This window comes from Gymnogyps californianus, chromosome 11 (genome assembly GCF_018139145.2).
Source record: "Gymnogyps californianus isolate 813 chromosome 11, ASM1813914v2, whole genome shotgun sequence".
NCBI lineage: Eukaryota > Metazoa > Chordata > Aves > Accipitriformes > Cathartidae > Gymnogyps > Gymnogyps californianus.
The window spans coordinates 21,079,964-21,103,531 of NC_059481.1; the positions used below are offsets into that span (position 1 = coordinate 21,079,964).

Sequence of the window (23,568 nt, forward strand, 5' to 3'; positions counted from 1 at the left end):
GCACATCAGTATGTCCCTGAGCCTAACCTGATATTCCTGCCTAACTCCCTCAAAAGGCTCCTGAAAGGAGACACGGTGGTGGATTTAATGCAGATTAAAATCAGATTGGCAGGTGTCTGGCTCTAGGTGGTGGTGTTAAACCTGTATTTTACAAGGGTTAAAATCCATCCGGAGCTTGGCAGAAATTAAAACCACCGTTCGGTATTCCTGCCGTACGCAGCCGAGCAGCACGGTGCGTGTTAGCCGCTGTTAGCGTGCTCTGCTGGCGTTTGCTGTAGGGCAGCTCGGGGGGATTGAGGAGGGCGACAGGGGATGTATTCCTGTCTCTCGAGCCATTCCTCTAAAGACCAGTTGGGATCAATTAGCTTCGTTTAATTGGTAGGTGACACATAGGAGTTGAAGGTGAGCTGGAAGAAACAGACCCATAGATACCTGTTGTTGTAGGTGCGTTCTCCGTGAGATACGTCTAAAGGATACGTCTGATTAGGTAATATCTATATTTATGCATAATGTTGTTCCCTGCCTGAAGATCACCCCATGACACGAGGCATCATTTTCATCTCTCCCCCAAAATTCCTTCATTTTGCCTAAAGTTTAGGGCTGCTGTCTCCATGTGGTTTTTCACGAGAAGCCTTTTTCAAAAAAATTATTTCAGGGATCCAAGGGAAATATTTTTCTCGGGGATGCATTTAGGAAGCAGAATTAAAAGGCGGCAATCGCCTGAAACACCGTGTGTGCGGGGCAGAGGGAGGCCGTGCCCGCGGGGCCGCCGCTGCCCGGACTACATTTCCCATGATGCAATGCGGCGGGGCCGCCGGGCTCCCCTCGCCCCTTAGGACTACATCTCCCATGAGGCTCCGCGCGGCCGCCGGGACTGCGGCGGGCGAGGCGCCCCGCGCGCTGCCCGCTGGGAGCGGTAGTCCGCGGGGTGTGCGCGGTGACGCCAGGCGGGCGGCAGCGCGCTGCCGTCACTGAGGCGGCGCAGGGCGGGAGGGAGGGGGTGTTTACGGCGCGGGTGGGGCGCGCAGCACCGCCGCCAGCGAGGCCTAGTCGGCGGCGGGGGGGAGCGGGCCGGGCCCGCGGCCGCACCATGTCCGCCTGCCATAGCTGCGCCGCCGCCGCCCGCCTCCTGGGCTCCACGCTGCCCTCGGCGCGGAGAGGTAACCGCCGTCCTCCTCCCCTCGCCGCGGCTCGGTCAGACGCTGCCGCCGGCGGGGCTGGGCCCTCCGTCTCGGGGCCCTGACGGGGCCGGAGTGCGGCGGCCCCTTCCGCTCCCCGCCGCTTCCCTGAGGGGAAACCCCGTTCCCTCCGGGCGCAGCACGGCTGTCACCGCTCCGCGCCCCTCTAGCCCGCCGGTGCCGGTGATTCTCGGGAGCGGGGCCCGCCGAGTCACTGCCGGAGCGGTGTCAGCGGGGAGCAGCCGCGCTCCGGAGGCGCTGCCTGGGGCCGGGAGGCGAGCCCTCCCGCGGCCCGGCGCCCAGCGGCAGCCGGCCTGGGGAGTTGCGTGCTGCAGCGCTACGATAAGGGCTTCGGTTAGGCAACGGGTGGCTGCTTCGGCCTTTTTCTTTCTTTTTTTTTTTTCTATTAATCTTTTGCTAGTGTCAGCCTGGGTGGTGTGAGGGGACGGCCGGTGGTGTGTCAGGATTGAGGGCAGTATTACATGGTGTAATTTCTGAAAAATTAGCCCGCATTGAAATATCTTTTAGGAGATGTAATGCGAGAATAGAGTTTATTTCAACAGGAGCGATTTTCAGCAGCAGTTTTCCAGTGTGTTGTACCCTGCAGTGCTAGTAAATGAGCTTAATTAGCTGACTGATTAAAAGCCTACCTTTTTTGCAGCCTAAACTTGAAATATTTCTTATAAAGACTTGGGCTCAGTTAGCAAAAAGTAATTATTTCCAACTTGGTAGAAGGGTGAGACTGTGCAAACCACTTACTAGAAGTTGAAGCGGAGGGAGACTGTTACTTTTTTACTGCTTTTGTCCTTTTCATGGTGTTCTTGTGGGTAGTGAGAGTTGACATATCATGTGCTGCTTTTAGTGAAAGGCACACCACTCCCAAATTGTGCTGAAAATCTCTGCTGCTGCCACATTTGCAACAGGGTTTTGAATGATTGTACCCTTAGCAATAGCCTGACGAGTCTGAGATGATTTATTACCTTCAAGAGATGAGTTAACTCATTGCAGTTGACTTTACATTTACATCTCTGACGTCACCTGTGCTGAAAGACTTAAACCAGTACTTTCAACTCCAGCCTGTCTGGCCTCACGTAAACCCACTGAAACAATAAACTTTAAAGCCAGCAAGGTTCTGAATTAACTTTAGGATTATCTTTTCTAAAATTTGTATTTTTATTGTCAGAACTAAGATTTAAAATGGATATGTAGAAGAACAAATGAGACTAAAACACTGATACAGAGTAATAAGATTATTCATGCATCGGTTTTCCATGAAAGTTCTTTAAAAAACCCCAAAACTTATTTTGGTGCATTTTTGTTGTTGTAACAGATTACGTCGCCTGCCAGGTACTTGGTTTGCTATTGCTGGTTGGTGCAAACTTAAGAGTATTCGAAGTGCATGGCTCAGTCTAGTCGATCAAGTGTTGTGTGGGACAGAGAGGAGACTTCTCTTTTGTCACAATTCTCCCTGTCACTTCCTTGGGCAATAAATTCTTCCAAAGTATTTGAAGCTTGGCCCAAAAGTCAGTATTTCTTTCCTCAAGTATCAATTAAAGGTTAATAAGGTGTAAAGGAGCCTCCCATTATTTCTTAACACACTAATCTGAACAGCCTGGATAGATGCCATTGCTGCTACCAACATTCTTATGTTAGGTACATGTCCTTTAAATTTACTGGTTCAGAAAACCACCCAAGCCCTGACTGCCAGCTGTGTGTGTGAGCAAATACTGCTGTGCTAGCCAGCTGGTGCAGATTTGAACATTTATCAGTATCTGGATCATTCAGTGGAAGTTGCCAGGCATTGGGCTGGAATGTTGATTTCTCCCGCAAATCTGCCTCTGGGCTTATTTATGCAAGAAAGTAGTTGCGATAACTTTCTTACTGGTTCATTCTTTAATTGTACAATGATATCTTGTCAAAAAAATATCACTCAGACCTCATGATAAGCACAGGGACGAAGCTTTCTGTGTTGAGCCACAAGCTGATGCAGCAGTAATATGATACTATTTTTTTTTTCTGATTTAGTCTATCTACACCCTTTAGAGTTCAGCACGTGTAGCAGGGTGAGTTTAATGTTCCCAAAAGGCTGGCCAGCTAAGACTTTAGTGACTTTATCAGCAACAGAAGCGTTACAGCGTGGGTGTAATGCTGCGGGCTAGCCTGGGTCTGCTGCCAGTGTCCCGTCAAATGCTGGAGGTGAAGCCCCACAGCTGCAGTGTTTCTGATCAAGAGATGGGCACAGTCAATAACGTGGCACTTACCAGCTCAGTACCTGACGCTGTGTATAGTTTCATAGTTCATCCAGTACTGTTTTCAGTGCATTTTCTGTGTCACGGGGGCACTCTGAATTAAAATCACCGATTGTTAGTCCACGTGCAGTGCTTAGCGGTAAAATGTTTGAGTTTCTGTATTAGTACTTCATCCTTTCTCCACAGGCCAAATCTCCCTGTATTGCAGGAAAGTTGTATGACTTTGGGTTTTGTTCGGGGGAGGTGAGGCAGTTTGGGTTTTTTATTTTGTTAAGGGGTCTTTTCTCAGTTCCCTTTAGAAGTGGTAAAACAAGTCTCAGTAAAGGAACTGTCTGTGAGGAATAAGCCCCCAAGACAGGGAATTAATGCAGAACAGCTATTGCGTTGTAAACGCTCACCACAGCTTATTCTCTACTGGCAAGTGCACTTGGCGCACGTAGTCTTCAGAGTTCTGTGCAGATTCAGTTGAAAGAACACAACAGCTTGTGAAAGTGAGCCAGCATTTTTAAGTTTACTGTGATATTTTCATAGTTTACCCTATGTAATCTAAAGCATCTTACTGTGTTGCAGTGGCACTCAGCAGAGGAATTTAAAATTGGAAAGCACATTGATCATTATTCCTCCCTCACGTTTACAGACAGAAGTAATGCTATTACAGATTTTTAAAAGATTACATTTTTAGTCATGTTAAAAATAACTGCAAATCATCTTAAAGTTCAGGAATCTTAGGCAGCATATAAGTTAATAAAACAACTTCAAATCTCATTTGTCACTGTCTTGTTGGTTGTGACTTTGCAGAAGCCTGTGAGAGTTTTCCTGGTAAATTTAGGCTTGTCCATAATGCTTTTCTTCTTTATTTTTCTGTTTTTCTGTTATAGTAGCAAGGTGAATTTTCTTAAATGTCCTCTTCAACTAAGATTCCAGCTCTTAGTTGTCATTGTTACTTCTTTCAGAGCAAATGAACTACTCCTCTTGCCATTCTTACTGTTTTTATTCTTTTTTTATAAGAGTTTTTTTGCGTTTTCTATAGGATTCTCTCATCTCTCTAACAGTAAAACCATGTATTGTCAACAACTTTTTAACTGTCGTTGTTGCTATATAGCTCTTCTGTTGGTAAGTCACAGAGTGCTTACCAAAACCAGAGAGCAAGTGAGAAATTTGCCACTTTAAATGAGAGAGAGAGATGAGATAGGGATTCCAGGCTCTTGTCTATGTTGAGAAATGTTGAAATAACAAACATGGCAGATGTTGATTCACATCATACCTAGTCATGAAATGTAATCCTGCCCAGTGTTGCAAGAGGAGGAAAAGGCTGTTTAGTTTCTCAGTGAGGTTTTTTTCATGCTGGCAATAAGCTATTTCAACAAAGTTAAGATTACACTGAATTTACTTGTGCCTGTCTGTCAGCACGTGCCAAATATGACACTACCTTTCAGTTTTCCTTAGGACAACTTTTTTTGTCAAGCAGTACCTCAAATTCCTGGAAACTAGTTTTTAGTAGAGTTCACAAGAGAAAGCCAAATCCAGACGTGCAGTCCGTGAGTCTGAGACACTTCTTCGGTGGTTTTTGCGTAATAAGGAGACACTTCAAAGGTCTCTCTTTTTACTTCGGGGTTGAATTATTTCACAATAGGTGCTGCCTGTTGGTTGTATTTATCATTCTGAGGGTCGGTTGCATAACTGGGATGTTCCCTATTTCATGACACAATGGGACTCTCAATTGTCTGACGTTAGAGGACCTGGAATTACTTTTGGGTCATTTTTGGACAATCCAGGCAGCTTTTAATGAGATGAACATCAAGGTGGTAAAGAGAACTTACTTTGGATAACTGAAATTTGGATGTCCGGAGTTGAGTTCTGTTGCTGAAACCTTTGAGCTCCGTTTAATGTAAATAAATTCTGGCGTTTGGTGGCATTGGGATTAGAACTAGAGAATTTTTAATGTTTAATTTTCATGTTTTCATTTTTTTAGGTATTACTTGTGGTCGTACACGCATCCCTGTTTTAGGAAAACTTGGGACTTTTGAAACTTGTTCCCTAAGACGAATTCCTCTTAGAAACTTTTCAGAAACACCAGCCTATTTTGCTTCAAAGGATGGTGCAAGCAAGGATGGTTCTGGAGATGGAAGCAAGGTAATCTCCACGCATTTGGTTTTTCAATAGTGTATATAAAATGTTTCTTAAATGTTTTTAGTAGATTTTTTTCGTTACTTAATTAGAATCTTCTTGAAATTTTTGCTAACTGTTGACATTTCTGATCCTTCAAATTGCTACAACTGACAGTGAAGAAGAAATAGTGTTGTGAATTTGTTAGCAGACAAACCTTATAAACATCCCATAACGCTTTTCCCAGGTATAGAAATCTTTTTGCCTAGCATAAAGGGACACTTGAAAACTTTGTAGAATGTTATAAATCCACAACAGGTTTCAGGATCTCAGGAAAGAGTAGTAATCAGAACTATTCTCCTTCAAAAGCCTGCTACTCCCAAGTAGGCTTTTTAAAGTAAGCACATTTTAAAATGTTTTTGTTTTCAGCACTGATTTGGTAGTTCTGTTAAGCAAGACAAGTTTGAGGAGACTAGCTTTATTTTTGTTAGTAAATTGTAATCTATTTTCATCTTAGTCTTTCTCTGTAATTATAGTTAATAAACAGCTTCTTCAGTTAAATGATTACCTGAGAATAAAACTGCTCTTTAGTCAGCAAATAAGATTTTGAGAGTTCACAGGCAATAACTTTGCCTTAGTATGGCGTGTTGTGACATCTGAGGAACTGTCCAGATGACGCAGGTGTGTTCTGAAGATTCAGATTAAACTTTTTAAAAAAAATAAAGAAGGAAGACAAAAAATTTTAATAGTTTTTTTTTCTTGAGAAGGGTTGTGAGGAGAAATGAGTTAGGCAAGCAAGGCTTAAAAAAATGGGGAACTGTCTTAGAAAAGGGAAGAGATATCTTTGCTGTTTCCTCAAATATAATAGCTTTTATTATTAATCAAAGTACGAAGGCATAGAAGGGATATACATTTAAAAAACGTTAACCTTGAACACCACTAAGCAGGGTAACATGGAGAAAGACAAGCAGGTCTCTGTCAGGGAACTCTGTCTTAGAAGTAAAAAATAAAATCTTTCCAAGCAATTTCTGAGATGCTTGTTTTATAGGCTATATCTACCCTACAGCCGTCTACCAGCATAGCTACATCTGTCAAGGACGTGAGAAGAGTTGTGGCTTCAGAAACCCTTAGAATCAACACAGTTGCGATAATGAAATTACTGTCTCTATAAGTATGATTTGTTTTCTTCTCTGGGGTTAGAATAAATTACATTGAAATATACTATTAAAACATTCTTTACACAGTTTTGTTTGTTATTGTTCTAGTGCCAGTCAAGCACTTATAATGTAGATATGGGATGCCTCTTCCATGGGCATCCAAAATTGGCAGACCTGTGAAATGCAGGTGTGTGTACACTTTAAAATGTTTATATCGTGTTGTTCTAAGTTTTCGAAGCCTTTAAAAAATCCTAACAGTAGGTATTTTGTCATTCAGCTATTGCAATATTCACATTACTGGATTCCATAAACACTGCTAAATGCTTAATGTAACAGCTCCATTGTTTGGGGCTAATTGTCTGGAAATCTTTTTTAGAAGTCTGTCGGTGAGGGGGGTGGTAAAAAGTCAAGCTCTGGAAGCTCTGGGAAAGGAGGGAACCAGCTGCGCTGCCCAAAGTGTGGTGACTTGTGCACACACGTGGAGACCTTTGTGTGTAAGTTTTAATGAATACTTTCTTTTTTAAATACACAGATGTGACTATATTTGTGATCTAACGTAGTCCTGATAGCTAGGTTTTAGCCTATCTAATTATACAGTGTCAAAAATTTTGTTATGCTTAGTTTGGCCATGTTGGTGTAAGCATGTATTGTCTCAGTGGATATGTTTGTGTAATTTCCTATGATGTGTGGTGGAGCAGAATGTGGTAGTGGAATTTGGACTGCCACTGTGAATATGTGGTTTTAAAATAGTTTGTTACATTTTATGCAGTGGAAGAGATGCTCACATAAACAATACCATTTTAACTACTGATATTTCTTTCTGTCCATTATATAAATGTATACTTATATATACATGTATGTTTGTAATGTCTGTCCTTTGTTTACTAAATAATAAAACTTTAATCCTGTGTGTAGTATAACCAAAGTGCTTATCCAGCAGAGGAATTAGTATATGACAGATGGCTTACTAGAATGGTCTTCTATGGCAAAGTCAGATCCATAATACATTTCAAATAGGAGGCTGGGAAGTCCAAATAGAAAATCCAAAACGTGTCAGATGCCTGGTGTCCAGCAGCAATAGCTACTTTTTTTTTGAAGTACAGTCCAAATTAATGCCAGTTATGCTTTAGGTTCTATCAGACTTGAAGACATTTCTCCTTATTTCAGTGCTAATGAGACCAGCCTAGAAAATAGTTGTCAGAAAGCAAATACCCATTGTTAGTTGGTGGGGCTCAAGGAGGAAGTATCAAGTCATAATCAGACTTGTGCCCTAAGAAGCTTAAGACAAGGTCAGCATAAACTTGTTCAACAGTTGTTAATATTGCGGTTGGTGAAAATAATGAGCGCATGTGCTATTATTTGCTGCTACTCATATTAAATACTATTTAATAAAAATGATCAAACATCATGAATCACAAGACAATTCTATAATAACAATATATTTACTTATGTTAGATAAAAGGATCAGTCTTCAGCTACTATTTTTTTCCAGAAATTTTGAGCATTTTTTTTTTCTTTGAAACTATAGGCAACAGGGTTTTCTGAAAAATTTGGCACTAGTTGATGGAACTAGAAATACAATCCTGTGGGGCATTCAGTATGTTGGCCTCTCCCTGGACTAGGGGTGGTTGAAAACACTGGAAGATTTTTACCCTCATTTACCTTCTTATCAGATGATTCATGAGTAGACAGAGACACTTTGAAACTCTCACTTCACTGGTGCGTTTGCTCCCCTTGTTACTGGAGTTTGTGCTTTTATCTGGAAATACCACTTAAGCATTACCCCAGAGCAGAACAATCACTGTGTATCCCTGGAAAGCAGAGATGTAATTTAGTATGTTGTCAGTGTCGCTAGGAATCTTTAAGCATGCTTGAAGACTGTCTTAGGAAGAGGATTCATTCATACTAACGTTATGGGAGACAATGTCTGGTATATGCAATCTCAAATTCACAAGTAGTGATACCGCACTTGAATTGTGGCATCAGAATGGCACAGGTACTGTAAACAGCTTGGGACTGGAAACCTACTTTGTACTTGTAAAAACAGTGTTGCGGCTGGTCAGATTTATCAGAACCTTGAAAGTCAAAATATGAGGAAGTCTGCTTCTGAATAATTGAATGTATCTACTTTTCTCATCCTTGCACGTTCTACTCCGAGGCTTTAGGATTTTACAGCCTTTAAATGAAGTCTGTTACTAGTTCAGACTAAGCACAGCGTCACCAGATAATGGAGTAGAGCAGACTTTTTTGTTCGTCTTGAGAACAGCAGTCGTCAGTTTTCTATTAATTGGTAACTTAAAAAAATTAAACCAAAGCTTGTAATTGCTCTAATTTCTCAGAAGTTCCTGTGAGTCATGGTCAAGTTTTCTCTGGACCTGTGTCTTTCTGATTTAGTCTGTTAATATGAGCACACTGCTTCCCAGCCAAACTGTAGAATATAAAGCAGCTGGAAAACGGAAGAGCTAAGTTCTAATTATCTTAAAAACAATTTTGAAAAAGAAAACAAAAACTAATAAGAAAAAAAAATCTCTCCCATTCTGCCCAAAATGAATGGGTTGCAGGTAGTGTTAAACATACTGTAACTTGATTTTTCAGATAAGCCTTTGATGTTGCTTAGTCAGGAACAATGATGAATTTGCTCAATTCTGATTTGAATTACTGAACTGCAGAGCCTTAAGTAAATATCTAAAGCCAAAGGAAAATATGCAATTAGCATTTGTTTCAGTTTTTAAATAGTAGGTTTTTCAGTCATTTTGTGAGAAGTAGGGAAACAAAATAGTGAATAAAAGCCACATTTATTAGTAAACTAATTGCCATTGAGTGGCAATGTGACGGGCTGGTTGTCCAGTGGAGTTTGTTTTTAACGGGGCTTCACTTTGTATCTGCAAATCTTGCACAAGGATTTGCTTGGCAAAGGTTTTCGAGTAATTAACAATTAAGGAAGAATATGACGCAAACCAAAAGGAATTTTGCTTTGACACACTTTCTCAGCAGTTCCTGTATTGTTTTGGGTTGTTGAGACTCTGTAAGGAGAGTTTTGTGACCAGTGAAATAAGACGTGAGCCTCAGATGTAGAGTGAAATCCAATAGCTGTAAGAAGCCTTATCTAGGCACTGCTTTTACTGTCTCCCCCTGATGCCATCAGGTTAGCTCCCGTCCTCCAAAGCAAGACTTCCCTGCTACTGTACATGCTTAATAGGCAAGAAGCTTCCCTGCTCTCATTCTCCTGATGTCTTTTTACCTTCTAGCACTTTAACAGTAGCCCATTATCTCAACCCTACCAAGTGTTTTTAAGATTAATCCTCCAATTGTTTTGGCTTCCTGTACGTATTGTAAAAAGCCGGCAATTCTCTTTGGCAAGGTCAGCTTGTATAGACTTTAGAAATCTCTTTGCAAATGCAGCCTCTGAGGTAATGTTGCCTGAATCAAAAACAACACTTGACTTGCATTTTACCACACTGTAAATATTTGCAAACATCTTAATGACAGTCAGGTAATTTGACGTGAAGGCTCTTTGCTGTGCATTTATGTGTTTGCTAAAAGAGCATATAAAAACATGCCAGTATTTAAGAATAGCAAAGTAGCTCGCAATTTTGAATGCTTAGTTTTAGGGAGATAGCAGTACTTAAACTTGGTTTCCTTGCATTTCAGAGCAAACTTCTCAAATTTTTTTGTTCTGTTAAACCTCATATTGATACTTGTTTCCAGATTGCTGTGTAGATGATAGAAACTGGCTCGTTTCACAGCTGTGTTTTGATAACCGAGTCTCCTTCCCCATACATCAAAGTTTCTCTGTAACCACAGACCCTATTGGTCTTGCTGAAAATTAGGAAGATCTCTAATAACTTTCCTCTGTGCTGCTTGGAGTAATTGATACAAGTGTACTCTGCATAATAATTTTTTCGGTGAATGATGTTTTAAAGATGCACAATAGTATTTTTATAGCCTGCTCTTTATTTTCTATTTTTTTAACCATTTCTGTGGATCTGTAAAGGGGGCAAGTATTCTCGTGGCTATTCCATCCTAATAAAGCTGACTATTAGCATTGCATAAGGAGGACAAACAGCCTCATGGCACTGTCAGTCATTATGAATATCAGAGGTGTTTTGAGTGAGCATTGGGAGGAAGTTTGGGGTTTTTCCCTACAATGCTCTTGCTAAATAATAGTTATGTAAGAGGGGTGGGTGCATTCAAGTGGTTCTCCACTGCGTTCCCATCAGGCAGATAATGGTAATTTGGAAGGTTGCCGGGAGAACTTTCCAGCTGTTATAGAAATTTTCTTTGGAGTAGAGTTAATAAAGCTGCGATGGTCACAGTATTATGTGCTGCATTCTTAAAATAATCTGCTGGTCTTACTTATCCAGTCATAAGGTGTGTTTAATATTAAAAAAACCCCACTCATTCCTCTTTCGCTGATGCCAGCTCTATGGGAGGCAACAAGTTATAAATAAGCAGCTTGTTTGTGGCTAGAGGCTGTTATTAAAATCAGCTGGTACTACAGTGTTCAAGCCATTTTCTAAAAACTTTTTATGATTTCAGAAGTTTTGACATTGAAGTTTTTCATGTGGTGGTTTTGCTACATTTACTTTGCTTTTAATTTAATACATTTACTAATATATTTACTTTAAATCAGTCCTATTGCACATGATTTACGTTTAATAGAATGGTGATATGGTCAGAAAAGATCTATTTTGAACTACAAATTTATTCTTCTCTACTGTATTTTCAATTTTTCTTCCTTTGGAAAAGCAAAGTTGAAATAAAAATAGTGCAAGTTCTAGTTTGCAGGGTTTTGAAACCAATCTTTGCAGATAACATGATTTCTTGAGACATAGTTCACAAAGTCAGTGGTAGGAGGGTTTGGCTTGTGGAATTTGAAAGAAATTTGTTCTACTCTTGACAACAAAAATAAATAAGCAAAAGATCTTGCAAAACATCAAAGTCGTGATCATTTGTTGCATACCACAGCTGCCTCTTGTTGGGATGAGCCCTTTGTGTGACCCCGCTGCGCTCCCTGTCCTGGGCTTAGGTGACTCGAGCATGCTCCATAGTGGGATGCAGAGAGCGGGCGCTGCCGCAGCTGTCCTTTCCTGAACCTGCTGCATGCTATCTTTGATACTGTAGGTTGCTTCCCCGCACTTTAGAGTAGTCAGTCCCTAACCAGAATTATTTTTTTTGCCTACTAATTTGAGAGTTAAGAGCAATTCCTGCATAGTTAGAAGCCCTCATTAATTTTGCATCGCTCCGAGATGCAAAGTTTCCTCTTCCGAGTGTAGATTTACTGAATAAGTATGAAATAGATTTTTGCTTTTTAATCCTTTGTTTGGTTGCTGCCCTGTGTTGTGACTTTTTGGGCAAATTGCATTCCCTCTGTGTCAAATTTCATAGTCCAATAATTGCTTTTAAAGCTTCTAAGATGAACAAAGGGGAAGTGTTGTCTGAACACAGGTGGCTGTGCTGTCTTACAGGTGCTTGCCCTGTGTATGACGAACTCGGGCAGTTGAATGAATGTTGTCTAAGCAATTCCTCTTACTGTTTTGTTTTACTTTTTCTGCAGCTTCCACCCGTTTTGTGAAGTGTGAAAAGTGTCACCACTTTTTTGTTGTACTGTCAGAGGCAGACACAAAAAAGAGCATCATTAAAGAGCCCGAGTCAGCAGCAGAAGCTGTCAAATTGGCATTCCAGCAGAAGCCGCCACCTCCACCGAAAAAAGTATGATTCTTAATTTCACCCCAGTGTTTCCTTGTATTACAGCATGGTGAAATGGTTTACTTCTTAATCTGCATCAGGTGTGTAACGGTCTACTGTGACAGAGCAACAAACAAGAAAGACGATTAGCTCAAGATTAAACCTTTGAGAGCTATGTGACCCAGCAGAGCACTGATAAAGGCAACAAGTAGATCCAATAAAAGTAGTTGCGCTTGTTTTCCTCTGCCTTTGTCTTGTGACTGAAGTCCACTACCTTCATTTTCTCCTTGTGACCCTGAGGCTAACCTCAACCCTCACCAACCATAGTGTCTTTTATTTCCTGCTGTGGCCTTGTATTCTGCACCCTTACGTTAGCAGCTTCCTTCTGTAGCTGCAGAACCTTTTATTTGGCCTGTTTCTGGGCAAGAACTGTGGCTGATTAGCTTGTGGCCATGACCCATCTTAAGTCATTTGGTTTCCCTCTCCCGAATAATGAGGGAGATTCTTGTGTTCCTCAGTTCCTGGTGGACTGTAATGGTTTCTGAAGCTGCACGTGGCTCCTGGATAGGCCTCTTTTAAGAAATTAAGTAGTCTTGAAATTTCTGTTCCTCTTACAAATTTGAGTGAAAATGACAATGGGTTTAAATATTAGTAGGGGAGAACTGACAAACACAATATGATTGTGTAAGTGCCATGTTTTTAAGTAAACTTCTTCACAGGAATATATTTTGTATTTTAGATGTTGGGTTTCTGTTTCTCAGTTCTGTAATGGCTGGCTTAGACCAAAGTCCACCTTTGGCACAATATGCTATTTTTTCTTTTTTTGCTGCAGGGTCGTTTAGAAGTGTTATTAAAATTGAGTTGTTTTTCAGATTTATAACTACCTCGACAAATACGTTGTTGGTCAGTGTTTTGCCAAGAAGGTGCTTTCAGTTGCTGTGTACAATCATTACAAGAGAATCTATAATAATATCCCAGCTAACCTGAGACAGCAAGCAGAAGTTGAAAAGCAGAATTCTCTAACACCGAGAGGTTTGTATGATGTTTGGTATTTTTCTGGTCAAATAAAACTTACCATTTCAGGGCTTTAACATAAGAAACCTGAGAGAGGTTTTACCTTGACACTAGATGTTCTGTAATTGGAATGAGCTAAAAGAATTTCTATTAAATTTAACTTTCACTGTATGTAAAGTTCTGTGATTTATTTAAAAGTAATCCAGAAGGTTTATGATGGCATGGGTGTTGCCTGCTGTATTACACAGTTAGCATTTTTTACTGACGCATGTTATTAGGTATTTTCCTTTAACTTTATAAAGTGAGCCTCCTAAACTTTTCTTTCTAATCTCATTTACTGCTTAACACTAAATCCGCTGCTTAATCTGCAAGCGACAATGCAGATTGTGAAGGCAATTATTTTGCATCGTGAATTTGATGAATAGCTAGCTTTCTAACCTCACTTGCTGCTGTTGACAGCATCTGTTGGTCACCATAGTATTGTTCCATATCTAGCAGGCATAGATGGAGTTACTCTTGGCAGTACTTTTGCTACTGAGTAAGTGTGTAGCTATGTTGATCTAATTTATTTTTAGAAGTAGGATTAAGTTACTGTCTCTGATTCAAAGTGTACCTTGGTTTTTTTTTTTCTTTAAGGTGTTTTGTTCTGTCTTGCAATAAATAGTATGCTAAGCAAACAGAATCTTCTTTGTTTTTTGAATTTATGTAAAGTAGTATTTTAACTGAGGGTGAAACATTAGTAGCGCTCTCCTGGTAATGGTAGGAGAGCGGTTGTGTACCTGGCACAGAGAAGTTCCTGACCCTGCACAGGAAGATAAATAGTGCATACTCAGAGGGACTGGCAGTGAACGTTTATAATGGATAGTACTTTGAAATGTGTGAAATCTTACATTGTAACACTGGGATATAAATGTGAGAGTTTAAGGAAGCCTTTTCAAAACAAAGTTATAGAAGGGGAAAAAAATTGCTATGATATAGGTGGCTTTAAAATGAAAATCTAATCAGAGGTAATAGACTGTTACTGTTTTAAGTAGTAAAAAGCTTGCTGTCATTTTAAAAGCATGCAAGTTGGGTTTTGGGTTGATTTTGACAGCAATAAAAACTAATTCATGTGGAGATTTCTTGTTAGAAATACATTCATACACAGTAATGAGATGTATTCAGAAGAGGGCAAGAGGTGGAGAATTTATAAGCTTTTATAAACTTATTTTTTATTACTGTTTTCATCCTCTCTCTTAGAATTAGAAATCAGAAGACGGGAGGATGAGTACAGATTTACAAGTAAGTGAACTCTCTCCTCATGTCCTCCTCTGCAATATCTACTCTTTTGATGTTAATGTAGAATAGTCTTTAGTGACCGCTAGTTTGAAATGCTGGGTAAAATCCTGTTTGCTTTTCTTCTGTAAGTAAATTTAATTGGTGGCATTGAGTGTATTTTTAACAGAGGTGACTAGGATCTGACTCTTTATCTAGTTCTAGGTGGAAAGCAAGTAAAATTTAAAGATACCTTTTATGAAGTTGGTTAAATAATTATCTGTCCTTAAAGTTGTTCTCAATAGAACAAGTGGAAATTGAGATTTATTTTTAATTTAGAACTGAGGTCTGATTATATTAATAATGTCACACAAGATGCAACGGGAGGTAGATAATAAGGGAAGTTAGGCAACTGTTTTCTGCAGGGTATTTGCACCCTTAAAAGGCACTGTCACCTTGAACCTCAGAATGCCTCTTTTTTTTTCTTTTTTTTTTTTCTTTTCCAGAGTGAGGTCAGTCATGTTTGTTTTCAGTTCACCGGAACTCTCACTGGCTATTGAACTTCTTCCTTAGTCTAGTGTAGATCAATTTGTAACCCCAGTTATACCTCTTCAAACCAGTTTTCTTAATCTTCAATATTCTACTCTGCAAACCAGTTAAAACTAGTGCTCTGAAAAAAGAAAATCCAGTTCAATCTCTATATCCATGTGTAGAGACAAAACCTGTAACAACTGATCTAAGACAAATTTTTAAGTCTTGAGAGTAGACCTGTGCATTGCTTTTGTAATTGTTACAGTATACCAGTTCTTGTACTTCTTCATCATAGAGATCAACAGTTTGGGTTTATTTCTTCTCGTGTTAAAAATAAAAAATTACAGGTAAAATGAGTCAATTTGTAAGGACTGAAAATTTCTCTTGTTTTTAAGGTAGAGGAATATTTTTAGATAATCCACAGTACCATTGGAAATTCTTTTCATATATGCAAATGTGTGCTCGTGCAAAAATACGATTGGAACTCATGTTTTTGTAATAATTGTGCCATATTTCTGTTGCAGTCCTATCTGTAAACTTCTGTACAGATAGAATTGTAGGTTTGCAGAACAAAACAGAAGAACCAAGGCTTTATTGTGTATTTAAGGTAATGGCAGACCTTGACAGTGATCAAACAGTACTGTTATTGTTCTCTTCAGAACTACTGCAGATTGCTGGAATCAGTCCACACGGTAATGCTTTAGGAGCATCGATGCAGCAACAAATGAACCAGCAGATACCTCAGGAAAAACGGGGAGGAGAAGTACTAGATTCACCCAATGACGACATAAAACTTGAAAAAAGTAATATTTTGCTGCTTGGACCAACTGGATCAGGTATACAGCTGCATGTTTTTATAGGTGTCAAATTTTTATTAGACTTGATTGTCAATGAGTGATTTTCCTCTTCTGTGATTATTCCAATTTGGTGTATAAAAAGTTAAACTTTGAATTCCAAACTGGGATTTTTGTGCTTTCATGTCATGGTAACAAGCTGAGCTAAATGGCCTTGAAAAGGAAGGAGGTCTAGTCATGTGGCTTTCTTGTCTTTTTTTATGCCTATATTTACTGACTGATTAAAAGATGCAACTTTCACTAAGCTGAAATAAAATGCATTTAAAGTTTCTCTGCTTTAGATGGCAAGCTGAGATACTGCAGTTAAAAAGTGTTGTTTCACCTCTGGGACAGATCAGTTGCAGGGGGGTTAAAAGAGAAATTATATTTGTATGTTCCTAAGAAGCAGGAGTGTTTGTGCTGAAGTGATAGCATTTCGCAGACTATTTGGGAGAACATTCAATAAATAATATTTTAATTCTGTTTCTCCCCAACTTCAAAGCAGGAGCAGTTGGACTTTGCACTTCACCAATTGCACTGCACCATATGCAAGTACATGTATTCTGGTTTTTATATTGTGTGACATTTTATTTGTGATACTGTATGCACTTCAAGCTGCATTAAACGTGTAGGATTAGTCTAATTCAGAAATACAGCTTGCCAATGTAAAAAAACTCCGTTTATGAAAACTGGCTTCCTTGGAAAATATATGAATATATGAACATGCTGGCGTCATTCAAAATGTCTAATGATGGTAACGATGATCCTGTGGTAAATATTTGGTTTTGTGTGCTCTAAAGAAATGTATGGAAGTTATAACATACAGTTTTTATTTTATCAGGTAAAACCTTGCTGGCTCAGACTCTAGCTAAATGCCTAGATGTACCTTTTGCTATCTGTGATTGTACTACCTTGACTCAAGCTGGCTACGTTGGTGAAGACATTGAATCTGTCATTGCGAAACTCCTGCAAGATGCAAACTACAATGTAGAAAAAGCTCAGCAAGGTAGACTTCTACAGTACATTTCCTGAAGTTCATTCGTAGGCTGTGTTAATCTTGCCTAAGTGCTCTAAACTTTGAGACCACCACTGTTTCTGTAACTTATATTCCTGTTGCATGTACCTGAATTTTAACACTATAAATCAGAAATAATAAACCTGAAAAGAGCTCTAAGCATGCATATTTATAATTGTTGTTCTTGTCCATAGTTGGACAAGATTGCATACATTTTTGCAATCTGCAGTATGGAAGTAGAACACACTGCTGCTGTCTTAAATTATGTTCTTCTCTGCGTGTAAGTTCTTGCTTCTCTTAGAAAGTGGAGTCTTCCTTAAATCCATTTTCTGTAACTGCAGGAATTGTTTTTCTGGATGAAGTAGATAAGATTGGCAGCGTTCCTGGTATTCATCAGTTACGGGATGTTGGAGGAGAAGGTGTTCAACAAGTAAGTACTTCCGTGGAGTTATTTTACTTTGTAAGCGAACAGCCCGTCAAGTCTACGTGTCATCCTATCATATGTCAAGTAGCACCAGAGTGTATAGAGTCATAGTTCTTCAGTTCCTTAATTATTAACCTCTGAAACCCTCATCTTTCCTCTTTACTTTCTTCATTCCAAAAAAAAATAAATCTCAAAAGCAACTCGAGACTGCTTCATAGAAATGTTTTAATTGAAAAACGTCTTTGCAGCATTCAGATAGCAAGTTGCATAATGTAGGCAAGAATAGGTAACACTTTCCATTATGTTATGGGAGTCACGTTAAAGGAAGATTTTTGTCTGTCCTTGAGTGGGATTGTCCTGTATGGAAAACTGATTTCTTTAGACACTTACTGTTACTATAAAGGCATAAGGGAGCAAAAAATGTAAGTACACCTGTGAAAGTAAGCACAGTATGGTGTGCCTTCTTATATGATGCTACACAGTGAAATTTTACATTGCTTGTTTCTTCTTTCCTTCGTAGGGCTTGTTAAAATTACTAGAAGGCACAATAGTAAACGTTCCAGAAAAGAATTCCCGTAAACTACGTGGAGAAACGGTGCAGGTTGACACAACAAACATCCTCTTTGTAGCTTCTGGTGCTTTTAATGGCCTTGACAGAATTATCAGCAGGAGGAAAAACGAAAAAGTGAGTGCATCAGGCTATATTTGAACTGAAAAATTATCATCTTAATTACTGGTCACAGTAGTGACTCCTAAAGGTCTTGCTATATTTGTAAACCCACTCAGTTTGTTTGTAGAGCAGTGGTTTTCCATCTGTTATCTGGGAACCTGAGGTCAAGCCTAAGAAAGGTAGCAAAGAACAAGCCTATTGTTAGTAGACTTAAGTAGCTTGCAGTGGTCTCTGCATGTGCTAAAAATTTCTCTGTGGAAGCAAATAGGAAAAAATAGGGGGAGAAAAATGTTGAAAGCTGTTGGTAGAGGACTTGGTGTCCATACTTAAGTGGTAAACTTTTTACATTATTGTCATGTCCTGTGTTTCCTAAAAACAGAATATGTGAAACAGTTGTAGCAATTATAATAGGATTTCTTTCAGTTGCAGTGAACCAAGTATGAAACTGAGAAAAAGCTTTTTTCTACTGATATTCAAAGGTTTACTGTTGATACTCAGATAGTTTGAGCAAATGGTGCTAAAGCTATCATCATCTTAAAATACCTAGTCATGCAGTTCACTATTTTGTGTATTAACATCTGGGGACAGAGTTCTTCTGACTGCAGCTTTCTGACAAAATGTGCACCCTCTTTCTAACAGGGGAGTGACTGAACTCCAAATTACTGTTTATGATAATTCATGTAGCTTTTCATGCAAGCATTCTTGTATGCATTTGCTTCACGTCGGAAGAGCCCTTTTTAGTGTCACTGCTATTTGTAAACTTACCAGGACATGTTACTAACCTTTTTTTTTTTTTTTTAAGAAAAACTTGCTCTTATTCAGTCTGATGTGTTGATACCTTACTGAGGGAATTAAATGTTGTAAGAAATTGATTATGTACAATGTGTCCCATTTTACTATAATTTCTTGAGCTTGAATTAATATGTAATGACATAATCAGTCACTCCCGATTTTTTTTATTTTTTTTTTTATGCACATGGAACACGAATTAGTTACATAAAGAAAACTTAACTATTATAGTTCTGTAAGCATAACACGTTTGTTTTGCAGTATCTAGGATTTGGGACACCATCTAATATGGGAAAAGGCAGAAGGGCTGCAGCAGCAGCTGATCTCGCGAATATAAGTGGAGAATCCGATCCGCATGAAGATATCGAAGAAAAGGATCGCTTGCTGCGTCATGTGGAAGCCAGAGATCTCATTGAATTTGGCATGATTCCTGAGTTTGTGGGACGTTTGCCCGTTGTGGTTCCTCTGCACAGCCTAGATGAGAAAACCCTTGTACGGATTCTTACTGAGCCACGAAATGCTGTGGTTCCTCAATACCAGGCACTATTCAGCATGGATAAGGTTTGAATTTTTATTGGACAACTCTTCAATATTCTTGTGTTTAAATACAGTGTTAAAGCGATCTAAAATACCAGTTGAAATCACTTCTTCCTCCCACATGTGCACCTCCCCACTCTGAAAAAAAGCAAACTAACTCATTAAAACCTGACTGGTTTAGACTGGATAACTGTCCTTGTGGGGCAAGTAATCTGGAAGTAGTTGAGCTGCTCTTCATGTTAACATTCAAATGAACATCCATGACCTTGCCTAATAGGCATCAAGAGCCACTTCATGTACTGTAGAGGTACTTTGTAGTAGTTGTAGGTAGAGGGACGTAGTCAATACTGGTAACGTTAGTCAAAACCGAAGTATAGCTGAAGCTTTATGTATGTAGCTTAAATGTGAAATGTTCTGGTCTGTAACAAGTAAATCGCTACTGTTTATTATTTTCAGTAACGCTTGCACTGTCGCACTCAACACACTGTTGAGTTATGAATGAAATAATTAACTAAACTTACCATTTTTTGCTATGTAGTGTGAATTAAATGTAACTGAAGATGCATTGAAGGCTATAGCTAGACTGGCCCTGGACAGAAAAACTGGTGCAAGAGGTCTTCGATCTATAATGGTGAGTAAATTAAGTCTCCTATTGAGTAAATGAAGCTACCTACATTCGTGTGTATGGACCTAACCGTGACAATTTTCAGTCAAAACCTCACTTAGTTCTGGGTCTTACATGGATACAGTAAGTCTCTTTCTAAAACTGTGGGTATTCAGAGTTGTTCCCAGAAAACTCTCTAGCTCTGAAAATCACTTGCTAACCACATCGTTATGTAGAAGAGGGCATACAGAAATATTTTTTCCCCTCTGTTTTCTTGTAGGAAAAGCTGTTGCTGGAGCCCATGTTTGAAGTGCCCAATTCTGACATTGTATGCGTGGAAGTTGACAAAGATGTTGTAGAAGGCAAAAAAGAGCCAGGATACATTAGGTAAAACCGTAACGAAGTATGAGAACAGATGAGTAATACAGCTAGACAGGTATTCTGATGGTTGCTATAGGAACAAGCGTATAAACACAAAACCATGCACACAACCTGAAAAGGATCCAATTCTCTGTATACTGTACACAGCTGAATTAGTGCCTATTCTGTCCTGGAGACTTTGGGTTTGTATTGCTTTAGTTTTTAAATAGAAATTTAAAAATAAACTTATATATGAAGTTACTTTAAGCCTTTTGTGTGTATGTGTATACCTGTAGAAACAGAAGTAAATTATAAGCATCGTAAGTTAACAGTAAAAATCTGAAGTTTAATTGTGACTGTACTGAAATTTCTGAAACGGAACTTTTTCCTTCCTCCTTCTGCTTCCTACCACTGAGGTGGGGTTTTTTTATGCAAGCTCCAGGCTGCTGCAGTTTTCTTCTCCATTGCTTTTGCAGCAGTGGAGAACCACAAAGGCACATCTATTGATTTGCTGAGCTCTTGTTAAAATAATCAATTTTAACGTTGTAAAGATTGTATTATGGTAGTGATGTGGTGGAATGCTGAAAGCACTGGACAAATCTGGATTTTAAAAAAGAATAAATCTTAATTTTAGTGAACAAAGGATGGAGTTGAGAGGAAGTGGGTCAGGTTAAAAACACAGATCTGAAATTTAGAACTCTGGCTTGGTTTCTGCCCCCAACAACTCTTTTGAGTGACTTTCTCCACTGAGGTACACGCTTTGTATTCATCTGTGTCTGTGCCAAAGCTTGGCTCAGCACACCTAGTGTCTCAAAGGGGATGGTTGGAGTGGAAACTATATTATGCTTACACTGATGGTTTAAGTGATTTTATAGAGCACCAGCATTCATGTTTGCTGGAAGTATTAAATTTACTGATTAAATCAAACGAGTTAACTGAATTCAATAGCCTTTTGATTTTCAGTAGTGAGACTGCATACCGGTAGCAGTGTAAATCTGCACAGCACCATTTTCAGATCAGAAGGTCGTTTAGCAGATGGATGCTTGTCAGAACGTTTGTCGCTGGGGCACTTTGCAGGTGGCATGTTTACCAGAAGCTATGGAAACTGTCTCCATTCTTTTCCTCAATTTCTAAAGTGTCTGATCAGTTCGTTTTAATTATAGGGCTCCCACTAAAGATTCATCTGAAGAAGAATATGACTCTGGCGTTGAGGAAGAAGGCTGGCCTCGACAAGCAGATGCTGCAAACCATTAAATACTGTCAGAATGCTCGCCCGCATAAAGCGCACTTGGTTATTTCCTTACGATTGCCTCTGGCTTCAGTCTGATACTAAAGGCATCGGATCTATCTCAGATACGATACGTGACGAGGAACTTTATTAGATAAATCAGATTGTGTATTTTGTTGCAACATCACATTGATTTATTTGATGGACATTGTGTGGACTTGGGTGGCATAATGTTCAAATATGAATTGTATATTACACTTGTTCAATTAAAATGTATAGCAAATATAGCAGCACCTGGATTGCTCTTTCTAGAAACTAAACCAGCAACGCAGGTGCTGCCAATAGTTAGATTTTACAATAATGTTACTCTACAAATGGGAAATCAAGATTAATAATTAGTCGAGGGTGAATAAACTATTAGCTCCTCATACGACTCGCAGGGGGTTACGTTCAGGTCAGTGTTAGATTTCTGCTGGTGTTTGAAACCGGATGGGTGCTGGAGTGACTTGTTACATTGGTGGGGGGGAAGCCCTTGCAACAGGACTTGGGAAAAACTGGGACACACTTTGACAGCGCTGGGAGATTTTGTGAAAATGCGACACGAGTTTGTTACAGTAATTTGAATGCAATATCAAATAACATCCTTTCCTTCACCGCTCCGTTAGGAGGAAGTTTCAGTCACCTTGAATACTGTGAAAGAAAGTGAAGTCAGTAATTTGCTGATTTTTCCAGAAGGGTAAACAGGATTTCTAGGAGGTGGTAAGCCATCGGAATTTGGAGGAGAAGTCGACATAAATTTTTAAATCTTAATGTTCTAATATAGTACATTTTGTTTAACGTATTGGAACTATCATGCATCAATTTTTTGGTGCCAGGTATTTGCCCAACCTATCTTATAATGTTAAGAGATGAAAGAAGTAAATGTATAATATTTTTGATGTAATCAGTAGTGCTTGTTCACATGACACAGTGCTTTTTTAAGTTATACGCTCAAATGCTAGTATTGCATCTTGTGGTTTTGTCTTTGATTTTTAGTCTCACAGCAAAGCAATCCTCCCTCTTCTGTTCTACACCACAATTAATTCAATCCTTTAGGAAAGTCTTTGTAAAAACACTAAAGGACCTGTATGTGTTTGATTTGTTTCAGGAATTAAAATTGTTGCTTACAACTTTGTTTGTCCGTCGGTGATACGTGGACTTAAGTTTTACCGACCCCTTTTTCTAAAACTTTAATTCACGCTATTTAAATAAAACTTTTCATCATTCTTTTCAGTCTAGTGGATGTTTTAGGACAGGAAAGGATACTGCAGATGTGCTGACCCTATTTTTGTTGTTAATTTTTGTCATGTAAATTTTATGTAATACTTGTGTTCTTACCTAGAAGCAGTGTGACATGCAGTCGTAGCCAGATGCAACAGATACTTCCCTTAGGATTTCAGGGGTTTTCAGGTTAAAATGACCCACTGATGGTTCAGAAAAAGCTGCCTTCGGAGTGGAGGCTGTTTCTAGGAGCAGCTTAGTCCCCCAAAATGGGAACCTGTGGTGAACTATCTGTAACTGCATCCTCGCTTTCCTTTTTGTAGAGTGAAAAGAATATAACCGCTTTTAATTCTGAATCCTTTAATTCAAATCCTTTTTTAAATGGATTGAAAAAAAACAACATTTTAGGTGAAAACTGTTCAACAACTTAGTTTTGAAAGTTGTTTGGAATTATGTAACCAAGAACTGTTTTTAAGGAAACAAAATGCTGTGTAACTACAGTTTGTACTTCACCTCTGGCATTTGAATAAAACAAAGCGAATATTCAAGCAGCGGAGAGTTGTCATCCCTGACGTCATCTCCAGAGATTTTAAATTTTATGGGTATTTGCAGCTTTTGAGTTTTGTTTTGGGTTCGGGGTTTGGTTTTGTTGGTTTTGGGTTTTTTTTTTT

General features: G+C 39.2%; 1 protein-coding gene across 2 annotated transcripts; it reads left to right on the forward strand.

The window, feature by feature from the left end:
* Positions 1–1,082: 1,082 nt before the first annotated feature.
* Positions 1,083–23,448, forward strand: CLPX (caseinolytic mitochondrial matrix peptidase chaperone subunit X). 2 transcript variants are annotated; one of them, XM_050903026.1, is made up of 14 exons: positions 1,083–1,160; positions 5,400–5,560; positions 7,067–7,184; positions 12,248–12,402; positions 13,251–13,410; positions 14,632–14,673; positions 15,837–16,013; positions 16,852–17,016; positions 17,367–17,455; positions 17,970–18,134; positions 19,170–19,469; positions 19,984–20,076; positions 20,330–20,436; positions 21,573–23,448. In XM_050903026.1, the coding sequence occupies exons 1-14, from the start codon at positions 1,091–1,093 to the stop codon at positions 21,661–21,663; spliced, it is 1,893 nt and encodes a 630-aa protein (XP_050758983.1). In that variant the 5' UTR covers positions 1,083–1,090; the 3' UTR covers positions 21,664–23,448. The 2 variants fall into 2 exon arrangements, with proteins under 2 accessions (XP_050758983.1, XP_050758984.1); XM_050903027.1 differs by lacking the exon at positions 14,632–14,673.
* The last annotated feature ends 120 nt before the right edge of the window (positions 23,449–23,568 follow it).